The sequence below is a fragment of the Eretmochelys imbricata genome, chromosome 1, assembly GCF_965152235.1.
Source record: "Eretmochelys imbricata isolate rEreImb1 chromosome 1, rEreImb1.hap1, whole genome shotgun sequence".
In the NCBI taxonomy this organism is placed as follows: Eukaryota; Metazoa; Chordata; order Testudines; family Cheloniidae; genus Eretmochelys; species Eretmochelys imbricata.
The window spans coordinates 29,533,892-29,548,856 of NC_135572.1; the positions used below are offsets into that span (position 1 = coordinate 29,533,892).

Consider the following 14,965-nt stretch of genomic DNA (forward strand, 5'->3'; position numbering starts at 1 on the left):
TAATATATTTGTGTACAGTCCAGCGACTGCATCCTTGTCTTCTGAGTAACCAAGAAAACTCAGAATGACACATGAGACACACAGGAGGCCAGGATTTGGTCTGTGTGTTGATTCTCATAGCTAAAACAGTGTAGTGCGCTCAGTCCTGGTCCCCTGGCGCAGCTTGTGAGCAAAGTCTGTGGACAGGGGAAAGGCACATGGGGTTGGGTGCATCCATATCTTTCTCTCCAGCCTGTGGACAGGGCTCAGGGCTGCTAAACTTCCCTCATGCCAGAACATTTGCTATCATCCCATCCCCAGATCCATCCTCATCAGGCCAGCCCAGTGTGGAGGTCATGGAGATGTATTCCTTAGTGCATGGGAAGGGGAAGAGGTTAAGCAACCTCCTTTTGTCACCCCTCTTGCTGTAGCAGATTTCTACTGTGTTCTGGGCCTTCTGCAGCATGTACTTAGGCTGAAGGATTTAGCCATTTATTTGTGTGGTGGGGAAAAAGTATTCCATTTACCAAGGAAATTCTGATGATGAGTCCTTCACAAATGAATAACTAGCCCCTAAATTCATCAAAATCAAAGTAAAACAGTGCTCAGCTAAACAAGTACACCCAGAAAACCTGTCAGCAGTCCATGCATGTGATAGACCCAGAGGCAGCTCCAGAGCTGCCAGCTCAATTGCTGGAAGGGGACTCTGACAGGGAGTTAGATGCCGATGTCCCTGGAAAAAAGATCCTCCATCCTGTTGCTTGGCATATTGAGTCTGTGCCTGGCACCCCAAGAAGAAGGATAGACAAGGAGAAGAGGGCAATGCCCCAAATGGCCTTGTGAACAGGTTAAAAATCCATAAAACAGTTGCTATAATATACAAATTCAAACAAAACAAATTCAGCATGGATTCTGTTGCTCGGTTTTTTTTCCCTAATTGCAAGCTCATAGCATGCATTTGCATTATTTGGCAGTTAACTGGAGTAAAGGGTTTATATAACAGTGTAAGCAAATGGATTCGCACAATAACTTGTTTCACTGACTTGTTTGAAGCACCAGGGTGGTTCCCTGCCATTTTTTAAAAATGCAGTGAGATTCTGAGTGTATTTAGTGCCAGTGAAATAATTCAGAGTGAGGGCATTAGAAAGAGGCTGAAATTATTGTATCAGGAGAACAGTACAGCCACTGCAGTGCGACTTTCCCTGCAGGTACTGGAGGGCTCAGGCTAACCTGCACTGTCCCCATAGGCTGAGGAGGACCCTGTTGACAGGACAGCATGATTAAGCTTGTATTACCAGTGCCATTGCCGGGGCTGTACCTGTTCTGCAGGTAGAGAATGTTAATCTCTAAGGCTGTAAATCCAGCACCTTTCATAAATAATAAACTCCCTAATCCCCCCTCCCCAATCAAATGGCTGGCTTTTTTTATTAATTTATTTATTTTTGAATGATATTTGTTGGAACAAATGAAAAACCTCCCAGTAAAATGCCTCACCTTTACAAAGGCACTTCAGGCCGCAGCCTCTGGCAGCTAGAGGGAAACAACTCTGGCAAACAACCCCAAAGGCTTTTTTTAATTCTTTATTTGATTTGCTTATCAAAGTTCTGTTGAAATCTGTGCTGGGTACATTTCTCTGCTGGAAGTTTCATATCATTAAAAATCCACCCGGCTATAAGCATCTGCTCAGCAGAGTTATGAGCAATCTATCCATGAGCCGTGCCTTATTATCTCTCATCTATGAGTGGAAATCTAGGCTAGCATTTTCGAAAGTGGCTAGTGGTTCTGGGTTCCTCCATTTTGTGTGGGGGGGAGCTGAACAAAATTTTTAAAAGTGCTTAGCCCAGACCAGCTCCCATTTATGCACCACAGTTAGTGGGTGGGTTTTCAAAAGGGCTCAGAATCTTCTGTTCTCAGTGGGAGCTGCAGGGTGCAGGGTACTTTGTTTAGGTGCCTTTATGATAGCTGTGCATTGCTGAAACCCTGGCTCCTTGAGCCTGATTTGCAGAGAGGCTGAGCATCTGCAGCTGCCATTGATTTCAAGAGGTCAATACGTTGGTGCCGGGCCCATACTGGTCTCAGGTTAGTAGACCATGCCTGGTATTTGTGGGCATGATTACTGCCCAGATAAACTTTTCTGTCCCCAACTGTGGGCCAAGTACTTGCCTCTATCCCCCATTTTTTTTCTGAAGTCATTCCCATAGTTATAGTGCTCCCTAAGTTCAAGGCTCAAGTGGCTTTTGCCTCTTGAAAAAAGTCTGGGGCTTCACCCCTACAGGCCCACCACAGGGCCCTAGCAGGTCAATACTCTGAATAGCTGTTCTTTCATCGAAGCAAGGTCTGCAGAACCTTGGCCTCCTTGCAGCTTTGGAGACAGAACATAAAGGCAGAACTACACATCCTGCACTTGCCTATCATTGAGTGTCTGAATGGGCATCTGTGTCTATTCTGTAACGAGCAATTAGGCCTCTCCGGTGTGGGATCCGCCAGGGAGGTATAACCTAGGCCATTGTGCCGTGGCTAGGGATCAGGTGACCCTAACCCAGGACAAGTAGCTAGTGGCGGATGCCCCTGCAGGGATCAGCATCCAAAGGGAAGTCCAGGAAAAAGGACCCGAATACTCTTCCAAGGTTCTTGAGCCCACATCGCCAGGTGTGGTGACTATAGAGCCACTAGGTTGTTGTGGGACCCTTAGGCCCAGCACTAGTTTTCTAATCATGCTTCCCGAACCTGTATCAGGGGCTTTCCCATCCAGTCCTATCATTAGATACTCCTGAGCTGCTTTCAGAGTGGTAGCCATGTTAGTCTGTATCAGCAAAAAGAAGGAGGAATACTTGTGGCACCTTAGAGACTAACAAATTTATTTGGGCATAAGCTTTCATGGCTAAAACACACTTCATTGGATGCATGCAGTGGAAAATAGAGTAGGAAGATATATATACACAGAGAACATGAAAAAATGGGTGTTGCCATAGCAACTGTAACAAGACCAGGTAATTAAGGTGGGCTATTATCAGCAGGAGGGGAAAAAACAACAAAAATACAAACAAACAAAAAAACCCTTTTGTAGTGATAATCAGGATGACCCATTTCAAACAGTTGACAAGAAGGTGTGAGTAACAGTAGGGGGAAAAATTAGCATGGGGAAATAGTTTTTACTTTGTGTAATGACCCATCCACTCCCAATCTCTATTCAAGCCTAATTTAATGGTGTCCAGTTTGCAAAATGAATTCCAATTCTGCAGTTTCTCGTTGGAGTCTGTTTTTGGAGTGTTTTTTGTAGGAGAAGCAGGCAAGTGACTTTAACCAAGACCCCCTAGGATGGAAGCTAGTTTTATTAGGCCTGTATTCCTTCCCCTTGTGGCCTATCTTCCTGGGCCAGGCAATCCTGGGATCAGTTCCCCCTCTCAGCCGAAATCCAAAGGGGGTTCAATAGAAAAGCAGTCCCACATGAAACTAAGAACAAGACCTGTGGCAGAAGGAGTCCTAACGGGTTAAGCACTAAATCCTCTGGTGAGGCACAGCAAACCTCTCCCTGTCCGAGAGACTTGTAAGCATGAGCCAAAGGAAGGGCCTCCCAGGCACAAACTACCTAGGAACTACTCTGCCATCTTTTGACCCTGTGGGAGTAGGGGATTCATGTTCCCTTCCAAAGATCTTGGTCTCAAAGAAAACATCCTCAATGAGGCTAAGATGCCCCATCTCTTCTTGAGACTCCCCTGTGCCAGGCGCTCCAGGCGGAGGGGCTTTCCCAGGAGGAAAGAAACAGAAGGAATCTTTCTCCTCCTCCTCCTCCCCTTCTTCCTCCTCCTCATGGGAACAAGGTCAGCTATCTGAATCCAAGCTCCCTTGGCCTGACCAGATCAGCCATTCTGGACTGGGCAGCCTGCTATGTTTCCAGTCCTCAGCCTTGTGGATACGGAGGTGGAGGTGTTTGTCTTAGCTGCTTTCTACCAAAGCTCCAGGAAGTTCTGCTTTCAAGACTGATCCTTTTAAAGGGTCTGCAGCAGCGGGAGGAGCCTGTCTTCTGGTCTCATTGGCTGCGGGCGTCAGCTCCAAACTCCCCTTTCTTGGCCAGTATACAGTGAAGCAGAGGGGACAGCTGGGACTATATCTGTAATTACCCAGTTAAAGAAATGCTGCTAATGAAGGGTCTCACTGATTCAGCTGCTACGTTTGCTCAGTTACATCCATATGTTGGATAATAGAATTAGAAGAAAACAAAAGTGCTACGAGGAAAGGAAAGGAAAGCAAAGGAAAGGGGTGGGATTAGCCGGCCCATCTGAATCATGTCTAGAAGGATGTTGTTCACAGGAGCTGATTGAGCTAAGCAATATTTGTTTGTAAAGTGGAATCAGTGCTGGTGAATGTTGGGGATGAATTAACAGCATTGGTGGCTGAATTCCCCTTGTCATAGGCACCAACTCCATGAGTACTCCAGCCCTGGAGCACTCACAGAAAAAATTAGTAGGTACTTAGCACTCATTGACAGCCCGCTTCTCGCTCTCCCCCTCCAGCACCGCTTGCCCACCAGTGGCCCCACTGATTAACTCCTCCTTCTCCCTCACAGCGCCTCCCGCCTGCTGCAATCAGCTGTTCCGTGGCGTGCAGGAAGTGTTGGGGCGGGAGGGAGGAGGGGAGGTGTGCTAAGGGGAGGGAGCAGAATTGGGCGGGAAGAGGCGGGGAGGGGCTTGGGGGAAAGGGGTGGAGTGGGGGCAGGACCTGGGGCAGAGTGGGGGTTGAGCACCCCCAGGGCAAGGAGGAAGCTGGCACCTCTGCCCCTTGTTACCCACAGAACAGAGACAGTCAGTAGACCTTAGTTCCTCTGCTGAGATTGCTAGGCTCCCAGTTTTAGGATGGTGTTTTGATCATGTGGATACACGTCTCTTAGGAAATGGACTGAGATCAGCAACCCATTTCACATAGGTCAGTCAACAGCCGTGAGATGGTCACAGATTTGGGTTACTACCACTGGAGGGAGGAATTGAAAGAGCTCAAAGTGATGGACTCCATTACCAGTCGCCTGTACTAGAAGCAAATACCTGGTTTGCATTTGGGACCACAGGTGGTTGGACTGGCAGCAGTCCTGCATATATCTGGCTTTAGATACAGAGGCCCCAATTCATGGTGCTGTGAAACTGTCTTTCCTCTATCCCTGCACTGGCACTGTGGTGAATCAGGACCTCTGACTGTAAACTCTTTGGGGTTGGGAGGGACTCTCTCTTGCCATTTGTTTGTACAGCATCTAGCACAATGATCTGGTTAGAGCCTAAGTGCTACTGTAATATATATAATAATCGTCTATTAGTACTCCCACATGACTTCTCCTAGTCTTAGTACTCTTGCATACACCAACACACATCTTTGTGTCCCTCTTGTCTTCCCAGATCCTAACCATTTCCCTTTTCTTCGTAGCTCCCAATTTAAAAACAATGTTGTGGTAAAGCAAGCACCTTCCACCCCTTTCTTCAGATGATTAAAGAACAAACAGCTGATTATGTAATCCATGCAAGAATGAAAAGGCCCCTTTCAAGACAGGGTAAAGCAAAAGACCCACTGTGAGCCAAAGAGCTAGAAAATAAACGCCTGCCACATCCGTCCCTCCGTCTTTCCTGTTCTACTTTACTTCCCAGCAATGCTCCCAAATTCAGTTTATTTTTCAGTGTAGGAGATAACCTGCTGCTTTAATTTGTTTGAGACACAAATAGTAGCTTTCTAAGGAGCCAACTCCTCGTCTCAGTCTCTCTCAGAATCAGCCTTCATACGGTCACATGTGCTGCCTGCCATTCTCTTGCTGCCAATCAACTTTCTCTTCCTGCCCTCCCATTTGCTGTCAGCACTGGTTTTCAATAGCACTGCTTCTGCATGGAGCACTGGCCCTCTAAATCTTTTCCTGGCAGCTTCAGTGTGGTCTAGTGATTGCAGGCGTTCCATAACTGGGCCAGCAGCATGTGTGTTCTGTGGAGGGCTGCCACTTCGCCTGATGTTCCCAGCAGGCTGGCCCAGAATCCTGCCACCCTAGCCTGCAGGGCCATTAAAGACTCTCAAAGAGATTTTCTTCATTGCATTGTCATGAGGACAAGGAAAAGTGAGAACTTGGGTTTCGTGTTACTATTTAGTTGGTTTAGTACCAGCGCCGTTGTGCGATATGGACTATGACATCGTACGATATACAGAAATGAAGACATTGTCTGCCCCAAAGAGTTCATTCGTAAGATCAAGACATGTGGAAGATGGATCACACTAGGAAATCCAGAGGATGCAGGGTGAGATTCTGTGATGTGTTTCTTATGCTTTAAGCTGCCTTTGCACCTTGAATTTGGGCTGCTCCAGGGGCCAAAACTCCTCCTAGTGTCACTTGGGCAGCCCACCGTAAACTGCCTCAGGGAAGAAGCATTGCTCAGAATCCTGCTAGTGCCATTCCTACCAGCCCCAGGCCCCACCCTAGGCTGGAGCTTGTGGGAGGCCCCCTGAAAGGGCTGCTTAGGATGGGAGAAATCTCTGGGAGAAATCTTCCTTGTCTGGTTGTCGGTCTTACCCTTCGTGTTCAGGCATTTTCTCCTGTCCAGGTTCACTTCTGTTGGGCATGGTAGAAGATGTGATTTTTTTAAAAGGGGCTTGAATGCAGGGCGATTGGGACAGAGTGAGCGGGGCGATCCACCTCTGGGGAGCAGTGTGATAAAATGCTGTGTTGCAGTGGTTCCCAAACTGGGGTTCATGAAATGTTACAGGGGGTTCTTGGGAAAAAATTCCCTAATGGTGGCCAACGATCTCCCTAGGGACCCTGGGCAGCCCGGGGCCAGCAGCCCGGAGCCCCTGGACTTCCAAAGGTTAAGCAGATCAAAGCAAGCATATCTATCACAGTGAGGAGATTTAAACTTCAAGATTCCTTATAAGAAATGGAAAGGGAGGTGGATATTTTTTGCTGTTTTTAAAATTAAATAGGTAGCTAGTATTGTTTTTAAAATGATTATGGAGAACAAGTTTAAGCTTTGTTGTAATGTGCGTTGTTTGCCTGGATTGCTCAAGACCTGAATGCTTGTGTAGGAGGAACTCTGAGTTGGCTTCTTAAATACCTTCATGCTTTTTCACATCTGATACTCCTTGTTGAAACATAGGAGCCTTGTCTTATAACAGGCTTATTCAAAGTGATACAAGCTATGAAAGTGAGATATTGGAAGAGTGTTACCGTTTTCATAATCTAATAAAAATACTGTAATTATAATAATAAATAGTGTGTAATAAGCATGTCATAAAAACAAACTTTATATTTCCAAGATCACTGTTTTTATAATTTATACTCAGGTAAAGGAGAAAATCACTGGAAATATTAATTTTTAGGAGGGGGTTTGCAAGACTTGACATTTTAGTGAAAGGGGTTCACGGGTTGTTAAAGTTTGGGAATCGCTGCCTTGTTGGAAGGAGGTGAGTCACCATCTCTAAGAGTTTGTACCTGGGAACAAAGGCTGTGCATGGTGAAGTAACCTTGGGGTGAATTCTGTTGGCTCAGCCCTGAAGCAGTTTTGGAACTGTTTTAGGGCTGGCTCCCATTCACATAAATGGAAGTTTTGCCATTGTCTTTGTTGGGAGCAGTCCCTTCTCCTCCGGAAAAGAAAAGTCAGTTGTTGAAACTCCATTAATAGCATCATACTCAAAGAGGAAAGAGACCTCTGCCTCGGACTGAAACTAATTATTAAGCTTAAATACCTTTCAAGTTTTATTTTATTGTCTATGGTCTGGGTTAAGGCCCTCTGCGAAACATGGATCTTTCAGCAACCATTATCTGTCTTACACGCAAACTGGTGTATGTTTCCTGTGCCAATTAAATCTGACATTTTATTCAAACTTATGGACACTGAACATAAAACACCACTACAGTAACAGACAGAGCAGAGAGGGATGATTTCTGCCTGGAGTTACTTGGGATTGGGACGGGTGTAACTGAGGTCAGAATCTGGCCCTGCATGTAAACACTTTGGGAGATCATCCTGGTTGTCAAACTTTTGTGATTGTAGCAAGAGTCTTGTGGTATTGATGTTTTATTTAAACCCTCGGCTCCTGGAGACAAGTGATTACGTGAGAATCTCTGTTTTCACTGAAAAAGGAAGTTGCTAACCCTTGTGGCTGCAGAGAAAAGGTTGAAAACATGACCCGAGTACTAAAGTCTCAACAACCAGAAGGCAAGTAAAAAGAACCCCAAATTACTATTATTTTTAAAAAATCTCATGATTTTAAGACCGTCTCATTATTTTGGAATCCTGATTCATGATTTTTGAATGTTTGGGGTTGGCAGTGCTGGATGATTCAGTTTGCTTTCCTTGCTTAGATTTTTCTGACGTGCTACAGTACACAGCTTATAGTCATAAAGCAAATCTAGGCTTGTTTTATGCAAAGCTCCCACTGATTAATTCATAGGAAATTTTGTATGTGTGAGGTAGGCAGGGTTAGGCTGCTATCATGTTATTTTGTAGCAGAATGCAATATAATCATGTTAGAAATGAAAATTCTGTTCAATATAGATATATTTGGTCTATATCGGTATCAACACAAATTCCAGAACAATTTACCTTGCTAATCTGACAGTCTTTTCTTCTGCCTTATATTCACCCAATTGAGTAATCTTTTCATGTTGCTCTCTAAATATAGATATTCTGCACAACAGATCATGCCTACTCTGAACTATCAAATGGTGAATTCATTAACATTTCATGGCAACTCTGCTTTTCTCTCCTCTGGATACCAAAAAAAAAAAAAAAAAGAGTTTGCATATCAATGCCTATGAAGGTATTGGGTTGAATTCTGTCCTGAGTTTTACTCATTTAGCCCTACTGAGGGCAGTGGAATTGATTCAGGGAAGAGTCACTAGTGAAACTGAGAGCAGAGCTTGGCTTGTTGAAAGCAAATGTTATTTAAGATGTGTGTGGTGTGTGCTATCGAATATTCAGTTATCCTTATCTTACTCTGAGTAATCAGGGTAAATTACTTTCTGTTATCCTTGGCTGCTTTTCTCTCCTGCAAAGACTGTACAGACTCGCCCACATGCTGTATGCTGTTGTCATTTATTATTTATTTGATGACAACCATGTGCTACAAACAGATGTGAAGATGAAGAATCTGATTCTCCCTAAGCTTAAACTGGTGTAAGTCAAAAGGACATCCGCTGATGTCCAGGCTGCACCAGTGTGAAACCAGTGGGAGGTGAGAATCAGGTTCGAGATCACTGCTGTAAAAGAACTTTTCAGCCTAGAAAAACAATATAGACAGGGAGTATTCAGACACAGGAGGGGGTAATGGAAACTAGATAAGGCAGAGTGAATGAGGCATGCAGTTTAGCTCATGGTTTAGTAGTTCTCTGACTTTTGGATGGATTTTTTTTTAAAGTAAAATAAATATTTTTACTCATATAATTAGTAAATGCTCATCTAGTTGGTAAACACCAATCTGAGGAGATGACTAATGAGGACAGACCTCCTTGAAGGAGTGAGTCTTAAGGAGAATGGAGATAGTTTTGGCTGAGGCAAGGAGGGAAGGTTTATTGGGCAGCGTGGAAGCGTGCTCAGAACCAAGACCAGGAGAAGGACACAAAGGGGAAGGTGAGTCATGCAGTTTGAGTAGAGTCTGGGGACAGGAGGTGGAGTGGAAAGAGCAGATGGTAGGCCTAAGCCAGGTTATGCTGGGCTTGGAAGCAGGGACAAGGAATTTACTTTGATGCAGATAGTGATGAGAAGCTGGTGGTGATGGAATTTGAAGAGAGGTTGGACATGGTCTGAGTTGTGGGCAAGGGGCATGAATTTTGTGGTTGCATTTTGGACTGATTGAAAGGAGGGCTGAGATGATAATTTAAGAAGCCGGAAGGAGGAGACTGCAGCAACTGAGGCAAGAGGCAATTAAGGCCTGGACATGGTGGGAGTTGAGAGAAACAGGTGGACTTGGGAGTGGTGATAGAGAAAAAACTAGCAGGATTAATGTCAGTAACAGTGTTGATGGTGGAGAAGGAGGAGTCATGGATGTTGCCAAGAATAGCTGGAAGAGGCTGGAGCTGACAACAATAGACTAGAGAAGGGAGTAAAGATGAAGTGAGAAAGAGAAATCAAAAAGGCAGACAGGGTGCATATTTGGCTGCAGGGGATAATTTAGGTAAGAAGAAGTAGATCTGGAAGCTATCAGCACGGTGGTGATTTAAGTTGTGCAACTGGATGAGGATTCTCAGGGGAAAGGTGCAGAGGGAGAAAAGGAAAGGCTCATGGACAGATCCCTAAGAGACTCTGATAGAAAGAGTGGGGAACAGGAGGTGGAGCAGCTGAGAGAGACCCTGTAGAATCAAAGATAAGCAGAGAAACAAGAGAAGTCAGGCTCTCTGAATCCTGAGAGAGAGAGAGACAGAGAGAGATTTGAGGAGGATGGGGAAGTGATGGACCATTTCAAAGGCCATAGTTCAAGGAGCATGAGGACAGAGAGGAGGCCATGCCACTTGGCCAGGAAGGTTCACTGATGACATTGAAAAGGGCTTTTTCAGTAGAACACAGCGGGCAGATGCTGATTGAAGAGGACTGGGAGGGATCTAGCGGAGAGGAAGTCTGGGCAGAAGGATTAGACAGTACATTCAAGGAATTGAGCAGTAAAGGGAAAGAGGGAGTGAGGTAGTTGGATGGAAACTTCTTTGAGACAAGTGTCCACACTGGTATGCTTGATGGCAGGGGAAAGGAGTTAGGTGACAGAGAGTGGTTAAGGATGTGGGAGACAGAGGGAGTAAGGGAACTCATGAATCAGGAAGAATATAGTCAAGGGAGTAGGTGGAGTAGTGAGCAGAAGAGAGTAGAAGACATGCTTCTAAGTTTTGTTAGCATTATGGCAGCCGTAAGAAATGTAAGCATAGTTATCCTTGATGTGGTTCTGTTCATGCTCTAGCTAGATCTTCGTTTTACCATATTAAGAATATCTGTACATACTGAATCATGTTATCTCTACCTATGTGGTGGTGATGGTACTCTATGAAACAATTATGTTCTGAATTAGTTGAGTGTTATTCATGAGTTCAGTGAACTTCCATGTAAAAGGCTTTATGGACTTCAGATCGAATTGAATGCTGCTATTGGGATTGTTTCAGATATTTGGATTTCTCATCCCTTTCTTTCAATAATACAATCTCCAGATATACTTCCCATTACTATTTTGTGGCTATACCTTGATTTATGCTCTTGCGAAATTTTATAAGCTAAGCAGGGTCAGGCCTGCTCAGTATTTGGATGGGAGACCTCAAAGGCTAAACCGGTGCAAGAAATGGCATTTGATGATTCAATAGGTGGTACTTGTTCCTCATATCCAATGTGCTATCTTGGTGTTGTTGGCTTTGTGCAGTTTGAATGACTTCCATTCAGATGACATGTAAAAACAAGGTTCAGGCCACTTATGACCATTCAAGATCCCAGTGCATTTCTTAGGAGCCATGGTGTCAGCCCTTGTATTATAGCCAAATTCCAGTTTGGGCCTTGTCCAGACTAAGAAAAAAAAGTTGCTTTTCTCAATGGGATTAGCTCAATCAACCTATCTTAACCCAATTTAAAACTCCACCAAATATCAATATAGACACAGTTTAACTGCTTTAGCTTGATTTTAGCAGGTCAAGATATTGTCTAGGCAAGGCCTTTTGGGAGCTGATACATCACTCGAGTTGAACGTTAATGCTTTATATATCCTGTGAAATCAGAGATTCCCCGGCTGTTTGAGATGGCGTAAATATTTATTCCTAGCTCTAGAGATTAAAATCATGTCAGATTAAAAAGGGGATGCAGTGATGATGGAAATAAATTAGTAATCAAAATAATGTGATTTTATGATCTTATGTTACATACCCTGTCAGGGCTAGAAATTAATTCTTTATGTCTTTAGGGGCGAGGGTTTCCCAGCTTTCCAATGATATAGAACAATAGTCTAGATTCCTGAGGGTTCACAGCGTGGCACGCCTTCAACAGTCACTGGTGCCTCGGTCTAACAGTGCTTTTGTGGCATTGAACGAGGACTGAATATAGTAAATTCTGAATCTCAGAGCTCTGAAGCTTTCAGTGCTTAGTTTTGAACCTACTGGGCCTCTGACAGCTGGAATTGCCGCCTGTGTTTGGTTCAAAGCACAGCTGTGCTTTCTTTTCATTTATGGTTAGGTTTAAGGCATATTTTTCCCGTGGCTTGTATAAATGCGCAGAATAGTCGTGTTTGAAATTATGGTGTAGTATAAACCTTCTTGGTATGCTAGAAAAAGCAGTGTTACATTATATTGAAAATTTGTCCTGTGCAGCCCTTAGCTGGGTGGCTGACCTTGGATACATTTTCCATCGTAAAGGACCAATCCTGCAAGGTGCAGAACACCTCTTGAGAGATTCTGAGTGCCCTCAGCTCTCAGTGAAATCAATGGGAGTTGAATCTATTCAGCACCTCACCAGAAAGCACTCAGACCTGGCAGGAATGGGCCCTAAATCCGAAATGATGTGAATAAAAAAAAGGTCTGGATACTCCAGTAGAGCCACTCAGATCATTCAGCAAGACTCAGTTCATTATTCCAACATACGGCTAACGTGAGTCATGGCAGCAAGACTTTTCCCCGACTGTTTTATTGGCACTGACATCCCATTTTTCTTTCTTATAGGCCCCCTATCTGCTTCTTACAACCCCAGTAGCCCTGTCCAGATACTGGAAGACATTGGCTTTCTTTACCAGGACCATCAACTGTTTACCGACAGGCTTGATGTTTCCCCATTAACAGCAGAGACAGTCAGTGGTGCTAAAAATAAAGCTGGTAAGCAAACAACAACCCTTACACACCTACCTGTAAAATTAACTCCAGTTCCTTTTTCTGTTATCGACTTCTTGAAGAGAAATTTAGAGTTTCTTCAGAATGATCTGTAAAAACTTAAAAAAATCATGGGCCAAATCTTGATTCCCACTGAAGTTGAGGGAAATGTTGCCATTTACTTCAGTGAGAGATCTGGATTTGATCCTGTGTCATTTTTCACCCAGTGCAACTTATCATGTTACACTGCAGTACTCAATTACTCTTCACTGGACAGTTAGACCAAGGTGGATGGCTCTCTGCTTAGGGAATAGGACTGCAAGAATCCTATGAAAAATAAGCACAGATCAGTCCTTTTGGGTCAAGTTTTCAAAAATAGGCAACAAAAGTGTGTCCCTAAAATATAGAACGTAGGGTGCAAATGGATGACTGGCTAGGCAGGTGCTGTAGAGAGACCTCCATCATAGGGATGGTGTCCTTAGCCTCTATTTGCCAGAAGCTGGGAATGGGCGACAGAGGATGGATCACTTGATGATTACCTGTTGTGTTCATTCCCTCTGAAGCACCTGGCATTGGCCATTTTCGGAAGACAGGACACTGGGCTAGATGGACCTTTGGTCTGACTGAATATGGCTGTTCTTATGTTATGTTCTCTGCTTATGTATGATAACTTGCTTTCTTCACTGTGATCGTGTCATTTGCCACCTCTGATGTGTTTATCTCATCCACATGTTATTTATTGTCATAACCTAGATTGAGAACTCGTAGGGGAAAGAATATTTTTACAGGGGGTCAGCACGATGGGGCCCTGATCATTGGAAGTGGCTTCTAGATGCTACGGTAATATAAATCAATAGTAATAACAGCTGTAAATGAAAAGTAGGCAACTGCAGGTACAGATTAGGTAAATGCATGTGCAGGTATCCAACTGAGCACATAAATGGATGTTTTTGCATCTGCACATTTTGCAGGCTCATTTTATGGGCCTATTTTAAAAAAAATTACCCCTTCGTTATTTTGCAGATTTAAATGGAATCTATCCCTTTGCAAAGTGTGAAAATGTTTACATTTTAGTGATTTTTACATACGTGTTTTCTGACTCAAGCTCTGATCCAGCACTGATCCAGCAAAGCAATTAAGCACATATGTAGCTTTTAGCAGGTTAAGCAGTCCCATTGACTTCAACTAAATGGACATCTTGTGATCAAAGCACTTCCTGGCAGTGATTAGACCCTGCATAGGCAGATAATGTCCTCTGAAGGAACTTTGCAGAGTGTGTGACATGACTGTAGTGAAACAGCATGGTATCCACTCTCCCCTGCAAACCCTACAGTCATCTTTAAGACTTTGCCACAAAAATGTTAATAGAAGTGACCTATTTTCATAGTGGAGAGCTGAGGGTTTTTCTTTTCTATCTGGCATCCAATTTTGTATGTAAGTGATCACACAGTGTGAGCAATAACAGATGAAACCTCAGGGAGGTACCAAACCTCGAGAGAACATTTGTTTTTTAATTACTTTCAAATGCATTTTTTTTAAATACTTCTAAAAAACTGCTATGAGAACTGAGAACAGCAGGCTTCAGAAATAACATTTCCAAGAGTGACCTCAAAAAATGAACACAGAATGGTGCTTCCTCATTGCCTAACAATTTGTGATGATTATATCCAATTCCTGAGGACTTGATTCTAATCTCGTTTACACTGGTGTCTCTAAAGAGTAACTTCATTGGTCTCGGTGGAGTTACACCCCTGTGAAACTGGTGCATGGTAAGTGAGGAGGAAGCAAGCCCTGGTGAGATTGTGTAGATAGAATTATTGCTTTGTTACAGTCTAGGAAATTCAGCGAAGACCCCAGCTACATATTTCACTTTTTGCAATTCATTAGCTGCAAAGGTTTCAGAGTGGTAGCTGTGTTAGTCTGTATCAGCAAAAATAACGAGGAGTCTTTGTGGCACCTTAGAGACTAACAAATTTATTTGGGCATAAGCTTTTGTGGGCTAGAACCCACTTCATCAGATGCATGGAGTGAAAATACAGGAGCAGGTATAAATACATGAAAGGATGGGCGTTGCTTTACCAAGTGTGAGATCAGTCTAACGAAATAAATCAGTTAACAGCAGGATACCAAGGGAGGAAAAATAACTTTTGAAGTGGTAAGAGAGTGGCCCATTACAAACAGTTGACAAGAAGGTTTGAGTAACAG

The 14,965-nt window shown here is 43.8% G+C and overlaps 1 protein-coding gene across 1 annotated transcript in view; it reads left to right on the top strand.

Annotated features, from left to right (window-relative positions):
- The window catches only part of AMOTL1 (angiomotin like 1), a 121,756-nt gene that overhangs the window by 32,363 nt on the left and 74,428 nt on the right, over positions 1-14,965 (top strand). Inside the window, exon 2 of the mRNA XM_077805515.1 lies at positions 12,617-12,766. Coding sequence (XP_077661641.1) covers positions 12,617-12,766 — 150 coding nt within the window. The remainder of the gene's footprint in view (positions 1-12,616; positions 12,767-14,965) is intronic.